The sequence below is a fragment of the Polyodon spathula genome, chromosome 26 (assembly GCF_017654505.1).
Source record: "Polyodon spathula isolate WHYD16114869_AA chromosome 26, ASM1765450v1, whole genome shotgun sequence".
NCBI classification, from domain to species: domain Eukaryota; kingdom Metazoa; phylum Chordata; class Actinopteri; order Acipenseriformes; family Polyodontidae; genus Polyodon; species Polyodon spathula.
In genome coordinates, this window is record NC_054559.1 from 8609525 (window position 1) to 8629736 (window position 20212).

General features: G+C 37.7%; 1 protein-coding gene across 3 annotated transcripts in view; it reads left to right on the plus strand.

The window, feature by feature from the left end:
- Positions 1–20212, plus strand: part of mad1l1 (mitotic arrest deficient 1 like 1) — a 246114-nt gene that overhangs the window by 178918 nt on the left and 46984 nt on the right. Inside the window, exon 18 of one of the 3 annotated variants that reach the window (XM_041229836.1) lies at positions 6456–6513. The exons of the other annotated variants lie outside the window; for them this stretch is intronic. Within the exon in view, the coding sequence (XP_041085770.1) occupies positions 6456–6470 (15 nt within the window). The 3' untranslated portion in view covers positions 6471–6513. Of the gene's footprint in view, positions 1–6455; positions 6514–20212 lie in introns of those variants that run through there. 3 annotated transcript variants of the gene reach the window in all.

The following is a 20212-nucleotide window of genomic DNA, read 5'->3' on the forward strand; positions in this document are numbered from 1 at the left end:
ATCCCTTATCAGATCATCAGTTTAGAGGGCTTGCTGTATGCTGAGAGGCAGTTTCATGTTACCTCTCCCAAACTAGGAAGCGTGGATGTTTTATATGGTTGCGGTTGAATGCTTGTAAATTAACTCTCCGTATTTATCGCGCAGTTACAATTAGAGCTGAACTAAAACATGGCATTTCTTATGAAATATTGTACCCTATACCAAAAAAAGTGAGATGCAGAAATATAAAGAAATACATTTACCAGACCCTATGGCATGATTACATATATGTTTTTATTACTTTATTTCTTGCATCTTGGTTTCAGACATCTATTTTATTGTGAATAGGGAGTAAGAACAATTTAGCCTGCTCTTACAGCAAACCAAAACAAGACATTCATCACTTCTTTATCATTTGTAGGCCTTTAAGAAAAAATAAGTACATGTACTGAATGGATTGCATGCGACCGTAGGGAATGGGTATCATTGGAAAGTGTGAAATACTTAAATTTAGCTGCTACGTTTTAGTCTTGAATGTAAAATAGCAGAATTATTTTAGTTCCATCAAGAAGACTTAAGTAACAGGCATTTGATGTGTCCCTGTCAGCAACTTAGCAAACTGTTTCCACAGGATGAGAGATTTTCTTGGATTGGGGTGTTTAAATCTTGTCATGGAAATAGCGGAATCGTCAAAGTAAATCAGTCGTTCTCAGGGTGCCTTCACTGGCATTACTTTCTTAATTAGTCAGTAGCGTGTTCTCTTTCAAGTATGAAATGTAACCATTATCATCTAGGTGATTTACCTCCTAAAGACCCGGAAACCTGAAAGATATACCAATGTTTTTTCTTTCAAGACTGATCTGACGGAGAGGCTTGTTCAGGTACTTGTTACTTCTATTTGCTATATATTCTGCAATTATTCGTTTTTCACTTAATCTATGTGACATTACATTAAAGCTGTAATAGTTTTTCTAATTACGTGTATATTGTGCACTACGCCCTGATGCTTGTTACATCCCACTGCGACCTTGTGCCCTGCATGAAGCCAGTCTCTTAAGTCGCTTTGACAAAAAATTACGAGACTTTTTAGATTATTTATGTAACTGTTAAATTACTGTTTTTTTGAGAGTTTTTTCTGTTGTGTGGGATTTTTTTTTTTCTTTTTTTTTTTTTTTTTTAAAACAGAGACTACGTGCACGTCCGACAGTGTACAACGATATCGTCTACGAGAAGGCTTCCTGCCTGGGGCCAGAAAATGCCAGAGGCATTCACTGACCACAGTTTCTGTGAGTTCTGTGCAAATTTTTCTAAGCACACGCTGGAGAAACGTGCGTCTTGCAGCTCTACAGAGTGCACGTGTCCATTACACCAGAGCAGTGCTCTTCCCCATCACCCTCTGCCAGAGAGGTGGCTGTGTCCTCTCCACTTAGCTCTGTGTCAAAGGAGAGTAGGCCCACGTAGAAAGCCATCTTCACGGTCGTCTTCATCGTCCTCTGTCTCTACTTCTCCAAGAAAGAGGAAGAGAAAGAGTCATTGATCCAAAAGAACGGTGCTTGCAGAGCTGCTGTGTGAGTGTCGACAAGCACATACTGGCAGCAGGATGACGTGGGCGAACAGGAGCTGGCGCTCTCCTCTGAGGAGGTGGAGTCAGACAGCACATCCCCTGTTGTTAAGCTCTCGCTATTAGCAGAGCTTTTGCAACTGGTTTGGGGGCCACTGTGGTTTTGCAAGTGCCCTGGCCTGTAGATGAGACGAGGCAGTCCATTTTTGGTGATGGGGCTGCTGCTTCTTCCGTCTGCAGCTACGACTCTGGCTGTTTCTCGGTCGGTGGATGCATTGTATAGCCTGCATGACATGGAGAAGCTGGATTGGCCCACTTTCCACCGGTAAAGGCTTCAATTGCCACACTGGTACAGGGACCTAAACTAACGCTCCTGAACAAGTCTCAATAAAACATGTGTAGATTCTTTTTTTTTTAATCATTTAGGAATGTCTTTGAATAAATGTAGATTTCGTAAAGACTAAATAGGAAATAGCTGCACAAATGTATTTCCCTCTCCACCTATGAGTAAAGTGCATCTGGACTTCTGTAGCCATCCTTGTAAAACAGAACACTAATATGTAACATTGACATTAGACACCTGCCTCTAGTGATTATATACTAAAGGCCTTTGCACACTGGATCCATTCTGTCATTTAGAATCCGTCATCCAAAAAAGTTGCCTGTCAAACCATTGCACACTAGCTACGTTAATATTTGTACTTCAGAGCGCTGATGTTTATTGGAGGCTTTGCAGTAAATACACCTAGATTCAGTAATTTAAAAAAAAAAAAAAAAAAAAAAATACAATTCTGTTATTTCTAACTTTGAACACAAAAAATGCTACATGTAATATAAACTTAATGATCAGCAAACGCTTATGGAAAAAGTTTGCTAATTACATTTCTACTAGAGTTACAATAGTGGTGTTACGCAATACATTAAAAAAAGCATATGATATTACACAACACGGTTGTCATAGCATCAGGAACCGTATGACCAATATTTAATTGTTCAAACACTCGCTCCTGTAATAATTATATCTCTCTAAAAGTTGGGCAGCTAGCAGTGAGCTACTGAAAATACTTTCCATCAGTTTCATGTACTTTCTCTCTTTTCTGACTGTTAATCCCTGACCTCTTGCCCTGCTACCCTTCTTTCTCTGTTGTGTCTCCAGGTTAGGCCGTTGTTTCTTTACTTCCTCGACTACAATTGAAATAAAAAAGTATATGCATATAATACATATCATTCAAGCACAAGTCTGCAGCAGTGTCTTTTCATGAGTTTCCCCCACCCCCCCAAAAGTCTTTCTAATCTTTGTTTGATTTATCATAAAGTAATTTTTGTTTGGCGAACTGCAAGAATCCACAATGTCTTCCCAGTCATTTTTCATTGGTCAGTCATTTTTAACGCACGTCAAATCGGATCAAACCGGACTTGTTTTGATTCCAAAATTGACGCAACACCGTCATACGACAATTACGGACCCAGTGTGCAATGCAATAGGGAATGCACATGATCGTTTTTTTCTGTTTAGATGCACATTAAATTTGGATGAGTTATCTGATCCGTTGGGCAAAGGCCTTTTGTCCTCTGGGATGCACTCATGGCCAGAATCCATTACCACAATTCAGCGGTGTATCTGGGAACCATTACAATATCCTTGTAGTGCTGGTTTCAGCTTTTTAAATGATAGAGTTGTGTGCATGTAACCCCTGCCTATTGCATCTAAACTCATTTTATTTTTAAACACCGTGGCAATAAGAATAATATATCAGCTTTATTAGAAATGTTATAAATATTTAAGTAGTTGTTTTGTAATTTTAAAGCCCAGCTGTAGATGAAAGCGAGAACCTGTGTGAGCACATTTTATGAAGGAAATAAAACAATAGATTTGTGCTGTCCTTGCTCTATGGTCTCCCCTGGGCTTGCCTTTCTAACTGTGTTTTGATGACAGTGTGTTAAAACAGTGGTTGTGTAGATGTGATCACTTAATATCTGGGTTAGTCTCTGACCAGCTGCTGTGAGGACATCATTCCAAAGGTTGAAAACAGTGAGGGAGATCCCCAAGGCATAGCAACAGAGAGTGAGAGTGAATGAGACTCACATGCACATAATTCCATCTTCCTCCTCAGGCCCTCTGTTCTGTTCTCATTGAAGCAAGCGGCTTCAGGTGGCCAGCTGGATGGGTTTTCTTTTGGCCTTAATTTTTGATGGAAGAGAAAAATTTTTTAGAAGTGATCCAATTTCAGTATTTTGAATTGTGCTGATAATATTGCACCCCCAAGGTACTGCAATGCTGCATTATCCACTATTCTAAATACTCGTGCATTTCTACAAAAAATACTGATTTAATTAGACATGTATATAGACAAGTGTTGAAAAATGCAGCCACGTTTTTTAATGTATTTGCTTCAAGTCCAACGACAGATTGACTTGGCAGATTGTAAATTAGCCTCGGTGTTGCTAAGCAGAGACTGAAAAGCAGAGTAATTCTCCACATTTTTCTGTTTTAATTTAGGTTTAACATACAGTACTTTTCTTTGCATTGCACTTGCTATATGTAGTAAACAGATTACATCATGAGCATTGTCAGAGTGCTGTATTTATTTCATGCATGAGGATGGCTGCAAAAACAAACAGCATGCACGCTTCGAGGGCTTGCTGGTTATCCTGCCATCCTCACAGAGCTTCATGTACGTTCAATACATTGACCAATTTCTCATTGAAACATTTGTCTAATAGTATTACTTAGTTTCTTTTTAGGTCTTTTCTAAGTATGTATTACTAGTAGTCCAATTCTAAGAAGGCTAGGTTCTTGTGGAAATTAAAAGATTACCAACTCTGCATCTGTCTGGGTACATCTGAAGCACATGCCACACAGGTAAGCAGCCTCAGGCCTTCTCGTTCTTGTGACTGTTTGCCTGATCTCTGACCTGGTGGGATCTTCAGAGCTGACGGTGGTTCAGTACAATCGCTTATTTTGTTACATGGGTCCTTTAGCGTATGTATGATGGTAACAAATTCGTTGCATGTGTATTTGTTGGTGCTGTATGACCTAAGAACAGCATCAGTAGACAGCAGCTGGGTGTAAAGCCTGGATCTTGCAGTGAGGTCAGTAAAAAGAGTTGATCATCCTCCTTTCGGGATTTAAAGATATCAAGAGAGATAACAGTAACATTGAGAAACAGAGCCACTTTAATGAATCCCGCCTAATAATGCACATGTTGCAATCCTCTCAATGTGTGCAGTATTAACCTGCAGCTGTGCCGTTTAGAAGGCAGGGAGGCTACAGTAACAACTATTGTTTCCAGAGAGGACTCACTGCAGAGTAGCTCTGGAACTACGGACTGACTGAACTTCAAGAAGGTTTGACCATGAAAGCACTTACATTCATTGTGAAGCGAGCTGGAGCAAACCTGTGAAATTTATTCAACACTTTAAAGCCATTTGTTACAGTTATCAAACAAGAGCTGAAATTAGAGTGTGACATTGAAATTCCACAGAAGCCATCAAGTTGTATCAGTGTTCTGTTCAAGGCCTGTGCTTGTAGCACGGAGTACTATAGCTTTTATTTATGCATTTATTTATTTATGTATGTGTGTGTGTGTGTGTATATATATATATATATTATAATATTATATACTATATATATATAGATTATCGCAGCACAAACATACCGCAATTTGCATTTTTGTTACAATTCGCAAAGTGCACATTTTGTCACAATATACTAATTTAAATATTATTTGTGCAACGATTTTTTCAAATAAAATGGAGGCAGTTGAGTTGTGGTTTGCTGCAACAGAAGGGTGCAAGAATTAATATAAATATAAATCTGTACAGTAGGCCTCTACAGTGTATAGTAGTAAAATCAAATGAATACCTAGCACACTGTTTTTTGTACTTTAGCCTGCTGGTAACACCAAATAAATCATGCTGCTGCATTGTACACATTGGTGTACAATGCGAATAAAAGATTACTTTAAATTGAAACAATTATTTTAGGTTTTTTTTTTAAATTTGATTTAAATTATTTTTAACTTGGTCTATTTAGTAGCCTAGACAATTTACACACAATAGATCATGGTCCTATACAGATGCTCAGAATGAGCTGGAGGGGTTAGTGGCACATGTGTGCAGTCTATTGCTCCCAATATGCTGGGAAACCCAGAAATGTCATAGAAATTTGTTTTCAAGCCTTGGAAGTACACCCTGACTTTAGGGAAAATTACATACTTTGGTGTTCATCTCAAAAATACCTTGAGCACAACTGGCAACACACAAGAAAAAGCGGACTGGGAAATGCCAGCAACAGTTGTCAAAAGTTCTTAACAAATTGATGCAATTTAAGTGTCGCAATTGCACTGTCTCCACCCTGTTTTTGCGAATTTATGCAGGAACGCCCAGCATTACATATTCATTTAAGGCTAAAGTGCAAATGAGAACTGTGGCTACAAAGCATTTGTTAAAATGCTGCTAACAGCGTTGTTTGTTTAGTACATTTCACGCTACACTTCCAAGTGGTTTAGAACGATTGCGACAGACACAACACTTCAGTACATCTACTCCTATGTGAGGAAAACTACAACCTTACATTTGAACTGTTGTACAAAAACTCGGTCTTGCAATAAAAACAAAAACAACAGTTATTCTTATTTGCTTTGTTGACCACAAACAATATGGCTGTGAAGTGAATAAACACAGAAACAGATTTTTTTTTATTAGAACACTGCAGATGGAATATATATATATATATATATATATATATATATATATATATATATATATATATATATATATATATAAATATACTATTTTTACCCCTCATTTTCTACCAATTTGGAATGCCCAGTTATTATTTTTCTCCTTCACCGCGGCGATTCCCCACACAGCCCAGGGATCTGAGGCTTAGTGGGCATCTTTTTACACACAGGAACTCGAGAGCTGATGTCTACAGGCTACCGTCTTCTGGAGGACAAAACCCAGCAAATCTCCGCCCCCAAGTTCACTCGTTGCCTGGCTGCAGAACGGTGAGGAGATCAGATCCCAGCTCTGCAACCCCGGGAGCGCCAAAGCCAGTGCACTCCCCCGGAGTTGCCAGCGAAGATTTGAACTTGCGATCTCTGGTTGTATGATTTACCCTGCATGTCACGCGGCCAGATGGGATATACTTAACAAAAGGTTTGCATGCACATACCATGTATATTGCTATAGTAATATAATGTCTCCTGACTCTCTAAACACAATAATATTGTATTTATTGTTACAAAAATGTGGTTGACAGATAGATAAATTGGTAGATTTAAGTTGAAAGGCATGAAGATTGTGCAGAGATATCCAGAATCCAAAGTCAGGAATCCAGTCGCTTATTTGCTAGTCACAAACACACATTGCAAGTGAGTGGATTGAACTGGACTTATTGGTTATATGGCAATTCCCACGCAGGCTACAATTAGCTGGCCTGACAGTCTGTAGCCACATGCATGCAGTGTATTCACTACTGACGTTGGGAACCAACAAAGTACAATAAGCCATTTTCTCTTATTAGGAATGGAGGGCATTCCTTTGAAAAGTGGTGGGACTGACAGTGATGTGAACCACATGTCAGAGGGAGACTATTGCCCAGTGGTGTAAGGATGTTAGGGCAATAGATTTTTGCTCCTATGATGAGGTTTTAACCAATCACAGGCCAGTGACACTCTTTATACACTCTTTTAAACTGTACAATACATTGTTGCTGACAGATGTTATGGACAAATGCCAACTGTAGTATTAAACAATTGCTCCAATAAGGTATTTATTCTGCTCCTGGAAAAAGCGTTTTATACATTGAGCCAGATAGATCAGTGCTTCCCATTCAAAGTGCAAATTGCACGGAATTTGTGAAGGAGTAAATATAGCTCTGTGTTATAAAACCAAACAAGGCCTTGATACAGAGAGTGTTCTCTACTGTGCTTGTATGGGTATTTTGACCTTGTCACACCATTTAAAGGTGGCATTGGTTACATTAAAAACTAAAAAGAATTTTTGCGTAATTTAGAGGGGATATGATATTTGTTATGGTCAGAAATTATATGAGAATTGATTGGATTGTATTAACTACACTCATGCAAAACTACTCAAATACAATATATATATATATATATATATATATATATATATATATATATATATATATATATATATATATATATAGTCCAGATGTATTGAATATCCTCTACCAAGAAGCACAGGCACAATACATCCCTTAGCATGTGCAATTTGCATAGGAGATGATACTGATTGTGAGGCTGGCATTCTGGTTAACATGAGGTTCTTTCTTAAAGAGCAAGGTCCTTGCTAATAAAGCAGATTAAAAGAGAATTCTGGTTAACTGAACAATGGATGTAGACGAGGCTACATATTGCATTTTACTGTAATTAATGTATTCATACTCCTTGCCATATATTACATTTTGTTTTGAGGATCAAGTCTTCTCTTTTTTTTTATTAAGAGGCTAATAAAAAGGTGTTGTCGTTGACACAATGAAAATTAGAAAAAAATGTGGCTATGGTTTGGATCCTTTTAATTTACTACAAACTTGTAATTTTTTATTTGTATTCTGATACATTGCACTATATAATTTATATTCTGATTACTGGTTAATGGCAGTTGTTAGCATAAATGTTTTTGAGTGCTTTCACTGGGTTGATTAGAGTTTCAGCATCACATGGGGGAATGGGGTTTAAAACCCTTTATTTTGATTGAATAGGAACTTGATAAAAATAATGAAGTGGAAGTAGGTTCATTGAGGGGGGTCTAACAGACTCTTGCTATCCTTCTTGATTGACTCCAATCTCATGAATATGGTATTAATTATAGTAATTTAGAATAAAAAGTGGTGATTTAGTAATCAAAGGATGCTTTTCATTCTGTGAAACCAGAATGCCAGCTAGTGGTGGGTGAGCTTTTTTTTTTAATACAAATATTACATTTAAACTTACTGCTGCAGTGGTGGTTTGATGCCTTGACACCTTCGCATTAGAATTGTGTAGGGAATGCCACAAACCGTGGAATAAAAACAAACATTCGCCAAAATTAGGTAAAATTCTACCAGGAGGAAGATCACTCACTTGTTATGTATTGGTAACACAGCCTGCAGATGCAAGTTCCACATACTAAATTACAGGGCATAGTGGCATCACTGGCTATCCTAAAGAGCAACATCGGTCTGGTAGATAAGTAACCGTGCCAGTGAAAAGATTGCACACATTCACGTGTGCCCTTGATGGTGGCAGATGGCTTTTCCCTTGTGACTAATTAATCAGGATGTGTTGTGGTCTGCCTACCGTCCTGGACAGGTCCGAGCTGCATGTGGAATTGTGATCTGTACAGATATCGACAGAGTGAAGCATCAGGCGCTCATTAGTAAAAACCAGTGCAGTGTCCAGAGCTGACGGGGGGTCAGCTTCATCACCGCCTGTGAACGACTTCATCCAGTTTCCAAAACAAATCAATTGAGAGTGCTACCTTTGTAAGATTGTATGTTAACTTCCTTTCTTTTTATTTGTTTGTTGATATAAGGTCATTCCCTATGGTGATTTTAAGGTTCATTATTTCATTGCCCAGTTTATCCTTGTTTTACAGTACTGTGTTCTGGTTTTATCCAAACATTTAAAATGGTATGGGGGGGTACCCGGTACCCTGTACATTTTATGTAAAAATTAACGACATATAAGTAAATCTGGAGCTGCATGGAGTTCCTGTGATGAAATAGACATTTGAACAGCACGGTACATAAAAATAGTCAGTTTATCCAAGAAAAGTCTAAAAAATACTAGCACGAGAAATAACACGCACTTAATGATACTAGAAAGAAAAAAAATGCACTGCAGGGCTTCAAGTTTGTGTGGAAAAGCTGTGTAGTGATGGTTGTCTTCCATTATTGAGTTACATTAATGGGGGTGTATGATGTTTGGATCAAACCAAACTCTCTGCAGTGACCAGGAGAGAGGGCTTAAAGGAGGTTATACTGTATTAAAAGGTAGTGCAGCTGAAATGTTATTTAGGATTCAAAACGGTATTACTTTGCACAGAATATTTGCAGACCTTGGTAGGAATGATTTCTTGGTTTTTACCAAAAAGAACCACTTTTTGCATTTTTTTTTTTTGGGGGGTGCAAAATAAAATTGGTAATGTAACAATTAACAAACAACACAGAATGAATTTAAATAGCAGATCATTTTAAAAATCTCGAGTCTGCTATATAATGTTGTTGTTGTTATCCATATGAAACTGCCGATTTAATGATTATTTTGCACTCTGATTCAAACAGCTTAATACAATTCAAATATTAACATTAATAATTTGTTACTACTGTAAAACTTAAACACACAATGCCATTTTTTTTTTTTTTTTGTTGAATTTGACTACCAGTTTCTAAAGTTGACTCACACTTTTCTTTTTGACTATTCAGTGCTACGCATGCTATGATTGTATTTTTGTGCGAAAACCTTGATAAAGCTGGCCTACATCCTAGATTCCTCAGAAAATAGCTTTTCAATGATGTCAGTATGTTTTGACTTGTGCCACTGTCTTGTCAAATAGGTTATTGTTCAATTTCAGAACTGTAATTACCCAAACAGCAGGGGGCAGGTTAGTCTTGCACCTGAGTAGTGGTGTTTGGAAATGGAATGATAAGCCATTGGTCACAAGCATAAGCCAAGATAAACTGCCTGAGGCCATTTGAAAAGAATATGCTGGACTTGCACACCAAAAGAAAGAAAAAAAAATCAGCTTTCTTTTTTCCCCCCAACCAAAAAATAAATAATGGGTGTTCCCCTTTATACATACAATATTACCAGAAAAAAAGCTGTTTGTCTGCAGGTATGTGCCAGTGTAGAGGTTCCTGAAGAAAGGGGGTCACCATAGAAACTTTGAAACACCAGGTTTTCAATACAAAATCTAGAACTATACATAAACATAAAAGCCACATTGAGTAACAATATGACATGTTTATCCATAGTTCTGCATATTCAGGCGACATGAATCTGGCCACAGAGAATACATAAGTGGCACAAATAAACCTCCCCAATAACCATATTTCTCTTTTATTACGCAACTGAAAAAATCGCAATCTTTTTTGGCACTAATATTCTCATGCTGATTTCAATAGTTGTATAATGTTGCACAATATTAATGGTGGGTGTAATAGTGCCGCTAATATGTTTCACAAGAACTACACTCACTGTATTTGGTTACTTGGTTCTGTATTTGGTTGGTCTTTGTTTGATGTAAATTACTCGCAGTAGAATAAACCATTTCATGAAACATACTCTGGGTTGGAAAAAAGAACACACATTTCATTATACTGTCCCATAGACTGACTTTAGATTCTTGATTGCACTTTGGTTTTAAAAGTTCTCAAACAAGCGTGGTGGATGAGAGGTTTAAAAATACTGCACTGATATTTGTTGGATTTTATTTGGTGAACATATTGAAATGTTCAAATCAATAGTTGAAAATAAAATAATTAAAGGGTTAATTTGGTATTTCTGTGTTTCAAAGTTCCAGTGTACACCTCCTTCTTTATGTACACCCCGTATTATTTGAAGTTTTTGTCATTTTTACAATTATGTCTTTGAAGCAACCCTTATGTGACACCCAGGAAGCGAAACTGAAATCTAATTAGTTGGTCTCCTCTCCACTATGCCTAAGGCCTATGTTTTACACAATTCACAACTTGGTTGTGTGCGCCAGTGTACCGTAAGGTATACAAGTATGAATATGATGCCACTGCATGAATCAGGTGGCAGGCCGTACGATACAGCCTTCGCAACAATTCAGAAAAATTATTCTTTTGAAATCCTCTGCTTACTTAACTGGAAAAACGACTTAGCCTAAACACTAGTACTACTCTAGCTTGAACATAATGATACCCTGCTGGCTTGCGAGCAAGAGTAAAAAATAAATACCAGATAATCTATTCCTGTAAATAGTTTTTATTTTTAAATATTAATTTTAATACGTGTGCAGCAAAACATATTTCATAAACACATATAATCTCAGTAGACATACATCAACTGTATTTGCCAAACTGGTCACGATAAGAAATAACATTTCATTGGTTTAGATTGAATGGTAAAAAAGAAACATCTATCAGTGCCTATATGTAATAAAAAATACATCAGAAGAAGCTTTGAGAATATGACCTTTTTCTTAAAGCGCTGTCCTTTTTGATAGAGAATTCTGCATTCTGACAGAAAATAAATTAATTTGCTCCAAAAACTTTTATTTTGGATTTTACTGGGATAAAGCTGCTATTTTTCAACAGCTCCTTATGATTCACTCCAACTGTAATCACCCCCAGCTGCAGGTGGTAAAGAGGAGTGTATCACAAAAACAGGATTAATTATCTCATTTAGCATCTATTCACTAATCAAGCTAAAAATTTCATGGCAATATGAAATATGGAATATTAATAAACTATTGATGATGAATTAATAAGACCAAAAAGTAATTGCAGGATTTCCATGCTATGTGATGAAACAGAAGTTTAGTTGGTTTGAATTGTGTAATGGAACTATGCTGCTACACCATTAATCCATTGTGTCATTTAATGTTCTGTATGCTGAGCAACAAGTGGTAATCGATCAAGGCCATGTCCACACTATGCCTTTTAAACTGTATTCGTTGCTTTTAAACCAACTTAAAAGTGTTACATACGGTTTGCGCCCACACTACACAGTGTTTTGATATTGTACCACCTCAGGGGTAATCTTAAGTCCAGTTGTAAATTAGATCGCATCAGGCAGTGCGGTTTGTCAGAAGTGTGGACCCTGTAATACCAAACTGCATTTTTTGTGTATCTTCCAATATCCCCCATCGCTTTCTGGTGCGTGGAGATTCCAAATACAGTACTAACAGCAGATGCCTGAAGGAGTTAAGAACGACTAGCAATACTGCTGTACCGTATACAATTTCTGAGGCTTGTTGTAAAATGGTGGATCATGGAGCGATGTGATCCAATGTCAAAATTAAGATACTGATTAAGAAACAAAGCCATAACTTCCATCCTAAGAAGCACAATGTCCAACATGGGCACGGACTCCATATTTGCGAGGTTGTAAACATAAAATATGGTGTGTGGTGGAATAATGTCATATTCAATCCCACAGTCCGTTGTGCTGCAATGAACTGTAAATTGACTATTTTAATGGTGTGTGTGTACACAGTAAGCATGAAATAACGACTAAACATGAAACAGTACTTTAGTGTAGATGCTTTGAGCTGGATTAAAAAGTTTTTAAGTACAGTTCTCGAGATTGGTTATGTAGTGGGAAAGTGCCTAATAGACAAATAGGTACATTCTACATTTTGTTTCATAATCTCAGTTTCTTATCAGGTTTTAACACGAAATGCAGAGATTTTGAACTTCCGAATTCAGTGAAAATGTATCTTTGTTTAACACATGGTTAAACAGGGTAATCCAATGTACTGTGATACCTGTACAAGCTTCTGTGAGAAATACATCTAGTAATACTTTTTCACAGTACAGTACAGCTGAAATCACAGTGGTTGATTTACCTATTAAATGCAGTCTACTATTTAACCTCTTAAACCCCCAGCCTCCCACAGGCAATTTCCACCTGGAGGGCTATGGCCTTAAATAAATCACATTATCTTCCAAAGTATAGACAGCACAGGCATGGTTCAGGGCTTGAATTCAAGGTAACCCCCTGGCCATTAGGACTAAAACCTCAGATTTGATATAAGTCTTACTCTGTACCACACTGGAAGGAGATATCCAGAAAAAGAAAACAAAAAACAAGAAACGCTTTTCATTTCTTTATATTCTATCGTCATTTTTTCACCTTGTAACACATGAAAAGAGCCAGATTTTTTCCACTGCTTCCCCAACATAAAAATCTGAAACTGATTGAATAAAGGGATCAAATTCTACATGAGTTTTTACAAAGCTAGGCCCAAGGGTCCCCAAACCTCTCCAAAAATGAATATTGTGTAAATCTTTATGGCCAGTCATACACTAGTTTCTTGAGCAAGATCTAAAAGGGAGGTTACCTTCAGGCACCTCACATGCTATACATTGCCACATGAATTAGATTTTGTAATCCTCTTTTTTACTTATTTGTCCAGTATTTCATTCAAAAGGTGGCATTTTTGGAGAGCTTTGGGGTGCCCGAAATGTATCCATGATGAGTATGTATGACAAATACTCTCAATTCCTATGCCACAACTGTCAGGTACATTGCTCTCACATAACTGTGTGTTCGTGCAGGAGACTGTTGCTACTGAGATTTTTTTGTAGCTCTGAATTTTCAGTACCTGACTATTTTTGTTACTCTCTTGCTTGAAAGTATGTAAATGTGAAGAAGCAAAATAATGAGTTTTTTTTTTTTTTTCAAAATAAAGTGGTTACACTCATTCAAGCACGACTGACAGGTGAACATGTGTTGATTATTGGATCAAAGGCATCTGCTAAATGTCTCCAATAATAATAATAATAATAATAATAATAGAGATTGCAGACACCTTTGCTGCTCTAAATCAGGCTGCCAGACTGAAAACACCTCAGTTCCTTTCATCTTTACTTTGATTGACACGTGGCAAAGGAACTGAGTGAGTGATTGTTGGAGCAGGCAGACAGCTTATCTTGAAATGCTAAGAAACCTACACTGTCTCTAGGTGAAGTATAACAAAGTTTGCTAAACACTCACAAGCAAGAGGTTAAGATCTGTAGTAATTTGCCTCCATTTTAAATTGCACTTTTTTGATTTTTCAAACCCATATGCATGAATTAATATATAGTTAATACATTAGTGCCAAATATGATTTTAGTCTTCGTATGATAGTTTAAGTTGGAGCCCTTGTTAACTTGCCGAAGGAGACCCTGTGGCTTCTAAATGTACGAGTGTTTCTTTTACTGTCCTGGATAAACAGTTTGATTTTTAAAATAAAAAAATACAAATAATAATAAACAGCACACAGTATGCTTGGTAGGGTCTAACCAGGGTATTGTATTATCTTATGATAACCTCTCTAGACTTGTATTCCATGCTTTTTTTTTTTCTTTTTTTTTTTTTTTACTTATAACCTGGATTAGTATGCCCAATCTGGAATGCTTTACATTTCTTAATATTTAAATGTATTTAGCCACAAGATTACCCAGTTACAGAGACGGTCCAAAGTGCAGACCTCTGTGTACTAAAGGAAAGTTAAATGATAAATGAAGCATTTGTCATTTAATTGTATGAAGTTTCTTTCAGCATTTCTACATATACCACCATTGAGACATAGTTGGGCTGATACAGCAAGAATAGCTGAAGGTCCTTTCTCTGGGCTGCCTTGTTATCCTATCCTGTCTGCCTGATATGAGGTCAGGTTATTTGTTAAAATCTCTACATCTCTTTCTGGATTGTTAACTCTCCTAATTGAATTATATGTCTCACATTGGTTCTCCAATTACACAGTTCCCTTTCAAGTACGAAATATAACCATTACCTAATGGGTGTTTACCTCCTAAAGACCCGAAACCTGAATAGTCTATGTCAAAGCTGCTCGACCGAACCTGTAACACAGTGCCCACCCCCTGGTAGGGTCTCTAAATAAATTAGGGATGGAAATAAGACTCCTATTGCATAGCAGTTTCACCTATTCCAGGTTTTACTACAAGCTTGAATAGCCCTAGGATATAGCTAATGAGCCCTGATGAGTCTTTATTAAACTTGTAATAAAGTGCTATGCAAATGCTTTGGAACTGCAGGCAGTTTAACTAGCCTTGCGGCATTTTTTTTTATTTTTTTTTACTATTTTGCAGAAGGTTTAAGGGAGACATGTGCATGTCTGTACAGACAGCACAACAGTTGTGGCATACATCAACCACCAGGGCAGCCACAGGTCGCCCAGTCTCTATTGCATGGCCCGCAAGCTTTTGCTCTAGGCACACGAGAATCTCATCTCACTGTGGGCAGTACAAATGGATAGCAGATAGTCAGGACTGCCTATGAGCGAGTCAACTTGCCCCCTTCAGAAAAACCCACTGCCCATTCTATCAGGAGCATGGCAGCTTCATGGGCTTTATTCCAGGGTGCCTCTGTCAAAGACATTTGTAATACAGTGGTGTGGGCTACTCCCCATACCTTCACTACATTCAACAGAATAAATGTGTGGATCTTCAAAACCCTGGCTTTGGAACTAGACTTCTGAGTTGACCCTTACAACAAAAGCATAGAAGTGAGTTTCTCCCTCAGTATTTTTAGCCCCAGCTACTTAGCCTTGTAGCATTCCAGTTCTGCAATATTGCCCTTGCGACGGCTTGGGTATGCTCACCCATTAGTTAATGGTTACATTTTGTACTTGAAAGGGAATGCGTCCATGATTGGAAAAGGAAAAGTGATGATGAGATCTGTGCGTGCAGATGATTTATACAATTGGGGGTGGGCACGACTGGCACAGGCTTTGGTATAGAATGTTCAGGTTTTGGGGTCTTTAGGAGGTAAACACCCAATAGGTAATGGTTACGTTTCTATTTCAGGGAACCAGGGTTATGTTAATAACCTAACGTTACTTTTCCTGTCATGACAGACGTGGCTGAAGCTGCTGACGGCTTTTCTCTAATCATTACTGTCGTAATCCAAGGGGGTTCCACAAGTATTTTCTTCACTGTCACGCCTGCGAAAGTAGCCACTTCAGCTGATCTGTTTTCCTATCTTCATAGGTTTAGTGGGGATAAGTATGACACATGGCATTTATTAACTACTTAACACTTGGATAATTGGTCTCGGTGGATTTTTATTTCCAAATGGAGACAGGAAATGGCACTAATGGCCTATTGATGTTACTATGAGTTTTCTAATAGGATCAGCCCATTCTGTTCCCCTCTTCACACTCCACAGTCAACACGTGTTCTCGGCGCATGTTGATGTTGCATAGTTTGGGCCGTAAAATACAATATCAGACTTGAGTATATTTATATCAGAGTATCAATGCATACAGTATATTTACAAAATGTGTATGCCTCTACTATATTTTAATAGTTTTAAATGTACTACCCTTGTTCAATCTACTAGACTTCAATTCAGTATTCAATCTGTATTGTTTATTTTATTTTTATTTTAGAGGGTGCTTTGTCCAATCTTTTTAAATTGCATTCTGCTTTAGAACTTCTGACCGGTTAGTTAGGAAATTAAAGATTTTCAGATACCATTAAATTTGAAGCAAACAGCCAAGTATATCAGTGATTGACTTTCTTCACTTTGTTACCAAAAGAAATAATCTGTACCTGATTTTATTAAAATATATATGAGCGCAAAGTTATCTATCTGTCAGTCAAACAAATGTGCATAGATTGTAATGAAGTGTTAAAGTAGTTCATACATCAATTTTATTACAAAAAAAACAAAAAAACTTTGTGAAACTTTACAAAATTATGCATGGATTTTAAGTGGAAAGAGCTTAGACAAACCAAGTCAAATCCAGTGGTGTTATACAGAAGTTACACATTTCGCAATATTCATTGCAATACCATAAAGTTACTATCAAACAGAATTGAATATTATTGCTGCCCTATTGGATAGGAACATTTCAAGCTTTCTGGGTGTTCAACTCACCTAGACAGTTGGAGTGCACTTAAAAATTCTATTTTTTTTTGTATATGGGCATTTTATATAGTACACAAAAACATGTGCATATATACCGTCTTCTCTGGTGTTATATATTTAATTATTTTAGTTGGCTGTTTGCTTGTCACATTAGTGCTGCACTCCACTGACCTACTGAAGTTGATGAAAACTGGAAGTAATTGCTCCTGTTTCAACCTACTTTCTGTACAACTGGAATTCAGGCCTGTGGAAGGCAATGACCGCAGGGGTTGCCTACGGCTGCTGCTGTATTGTCCATCTCAATAGGATTTTGTGTGGTTCCATCCTGCAGTTGTTATATTGTAGTTTGCAGCTGGCAATGCACCTAGGAGACTATTGTTAATCAGAGTAACCTAGGGCATGGAATGAATTTTAAACCAAGGTATGATATTCTAAAGGAGTGTGAGAAAATACAACAACATTTTATGTGCCTTTGTTATAATTATAACTATGTTTGGTGCTGATTAAAGAAGTAAGCGAGGTGGGTAATTAAAAAGACTGATCCTGCAAATGGTCAGTTTTACACTGAATTATAATTCCTTGATCTTTTTTTACTACGTGTCCAAGTAATTACTCAGTTTGCTCCTGCTATTACAAAACAAAAAGGGGTTACATATGATATAGCCAAGCTGTTTGAGACCCAAGAAGCAAAACAAAAATTTGAAATTGTCACAATTTACAGAAAATAAACTTACTCACTTTACTGTAAAATGCTGGATTTTCAGTGAACATTTTTTTGTGAAGACAACAGTAAGATGAAGAAACGGTTACTGTATCATGATGAAAAATGACAATAGGTACAGTGTCTATAGAAAGTCTACACTCCCTTGAACTTTTTTCACATTTTGTCAGTACCTAGGTACCCAGCAATCTTCAAGTCATGCCACAAATTTTCAATTGGATTTAGGTCGGGACTCTGACTGGGCAACTCAAAGACATTTACCTTTTTTGTTCCTAAGCCACTCCAGTGTAGCTTTGGCTGTGTGCTTTGGGTCGTTGTCATGCAGAAAGGTGAACTTCCGTCCCAGTTTCAGCTTTCTTACAGAGGGCAACAGGTTTTCCTCAAGGACTTGTCTTTGCTCCATTCATTTTCCCTTCTGTCCTGACAAGTGCCCCAGGCCCTGCCAATGAGAAACATCCCCATATGATGCAGCAGCCACCACCATGCTTCAGAGTAGGGATGGTGTTCTTTGGGTGATGCTCTGTGTTGGGTTTGCGTTAAACATAATGCTTTGCATTTAGACCAAAAAACAGACCACAAAACTTTTTGCCACATGGCATACTTGATACGGGATTCATGGTGGGCTTTCTTGAGTAATGGCTTCCTTCTTCCTACCCTACCATACAGGCCAGATTTGTGGAGTAAATTGTTGTCACATGCAAACTTTGACCAGTCTTGGCCATACAAGCCTGTAGCGCTTGCAAAGATGCCATTGGCCTCTTGGTAGCCTCTCTGACCAGTCTCCTCCTTGCATGGTCATCCAGTTTGGAGGGACGGCCTGATCTAGACAGGGTGGTGCCATACACCTTCTACTTCTTAATAATCGTCTTGACCGTGCTCCAAGGGTTATTCAAGGCCTTTGATATTTTTTATTAATACCCATCCCCAGATCTGTGCCTTTCAACAACTTTGTCCCGGAGTTCTTTTGAAAGCTCCTTGGTGCTCATGGTTGAGTCTTGCTTTGAAATGCACTACCCAGCAGAGGGAACCTACAGGAACTGCTGAATTTATCCTGAAATCATGTGAATGGCTACAATTTAACACAAGTGGAGGCCACTTGGTGTGTGATTTTGAAGCTGATTGGTTACACCGGAGCTATTTTAGGATTGCTATTACAAAGGGGGGTGGACACTTATCCAACCAAGCTATTTTAGTTTTTATTTTTTTCTACACATTTCTAGAATATTTTTTTCACTTGGAAGTTGTGGGGTAAAACTATTTTAATGCATTTTAATTCCTGGCTATAAGGCAACAAAAGAAGAACATTTTGAAAGGAGGTGTGGACTTTCTATAGGCACTGTATATGCAAAGAATATATGGACAAGTATCTTCAACAAGCTTGTTTAATTTGTTTTATGGTAAGTGTGGGTTGTACATTGGAAATGCTCTTGGTGGCTCCTCACTGTTTAGCCCTTTTGTATTGTGTATCTGGGCATTGTGGTGTTTACTGTTTATGGAAAGTTCTAAACACCACACATCTGCAAACAGGATCTGAAGAGTGAGAAACACTGATTAGAGTGCCCAAAACAACTTGGTTTTAAATGTTTTGTTGCCACTATAAATACAAGGACAAAGATAACTTGAAGTCGCAACATGTCCCCATTAGAGTACTCGCTTCTGAAAAAATTGATTGAAAGTAGAAAGCTACTGTCATGTCCCTTGCACTTATAATAGGTTTTCCATGTAGAGCCCCACTCATTTATTTATTTCAGACATCAAGTGTACATTTAAGAGCAACCCCACCCCCAACCTCATTACAGAGAGTTTGTGACTTCAAGGCAAAGAGATTGAATCGAAATCTGTGACAGGAAGCCTGGACATTGCTTTCCAGTCTTGCCTCAGACTGAATTAAAAACAATCAATCTGAAAAGGAATCCAGCTGCTTTATTAATGTCTGGTTTAGTCTGAACTTGTCGGGTTCCTCTGCAGAATAAATGCATTATGTAGCTTGCCCTGTAGTCTGTAATTGCATTTCACAATGACTGAATTTACTGCGTAAAAAGGGATCCCTGTTTGTGTTATGAATCTGAATAGATACCATAATCCTGGAAAAGGATGTAATTTACACCGTAATCAATTATTAGAAAATTCTTTCCTTTCAGTACAACCAAGCACTCCTGGAACATGAAATTTAAACTTCCCACACAGATGCAGACAGTTAGTGATTAGTGAACTGGGCATGTAATGCAATTCTGTTGATATACTGTGAGATCTTTGCAGTGCTTACAGGAGCAGGACAGGTGCTTCAAGAAAGGAGAGTTGTACTGTAGAAAGTGTTTTTACTTCTGCCAGGTGTGCCTTGTAATACTGCCTAATGTGTTTACTTTCCTA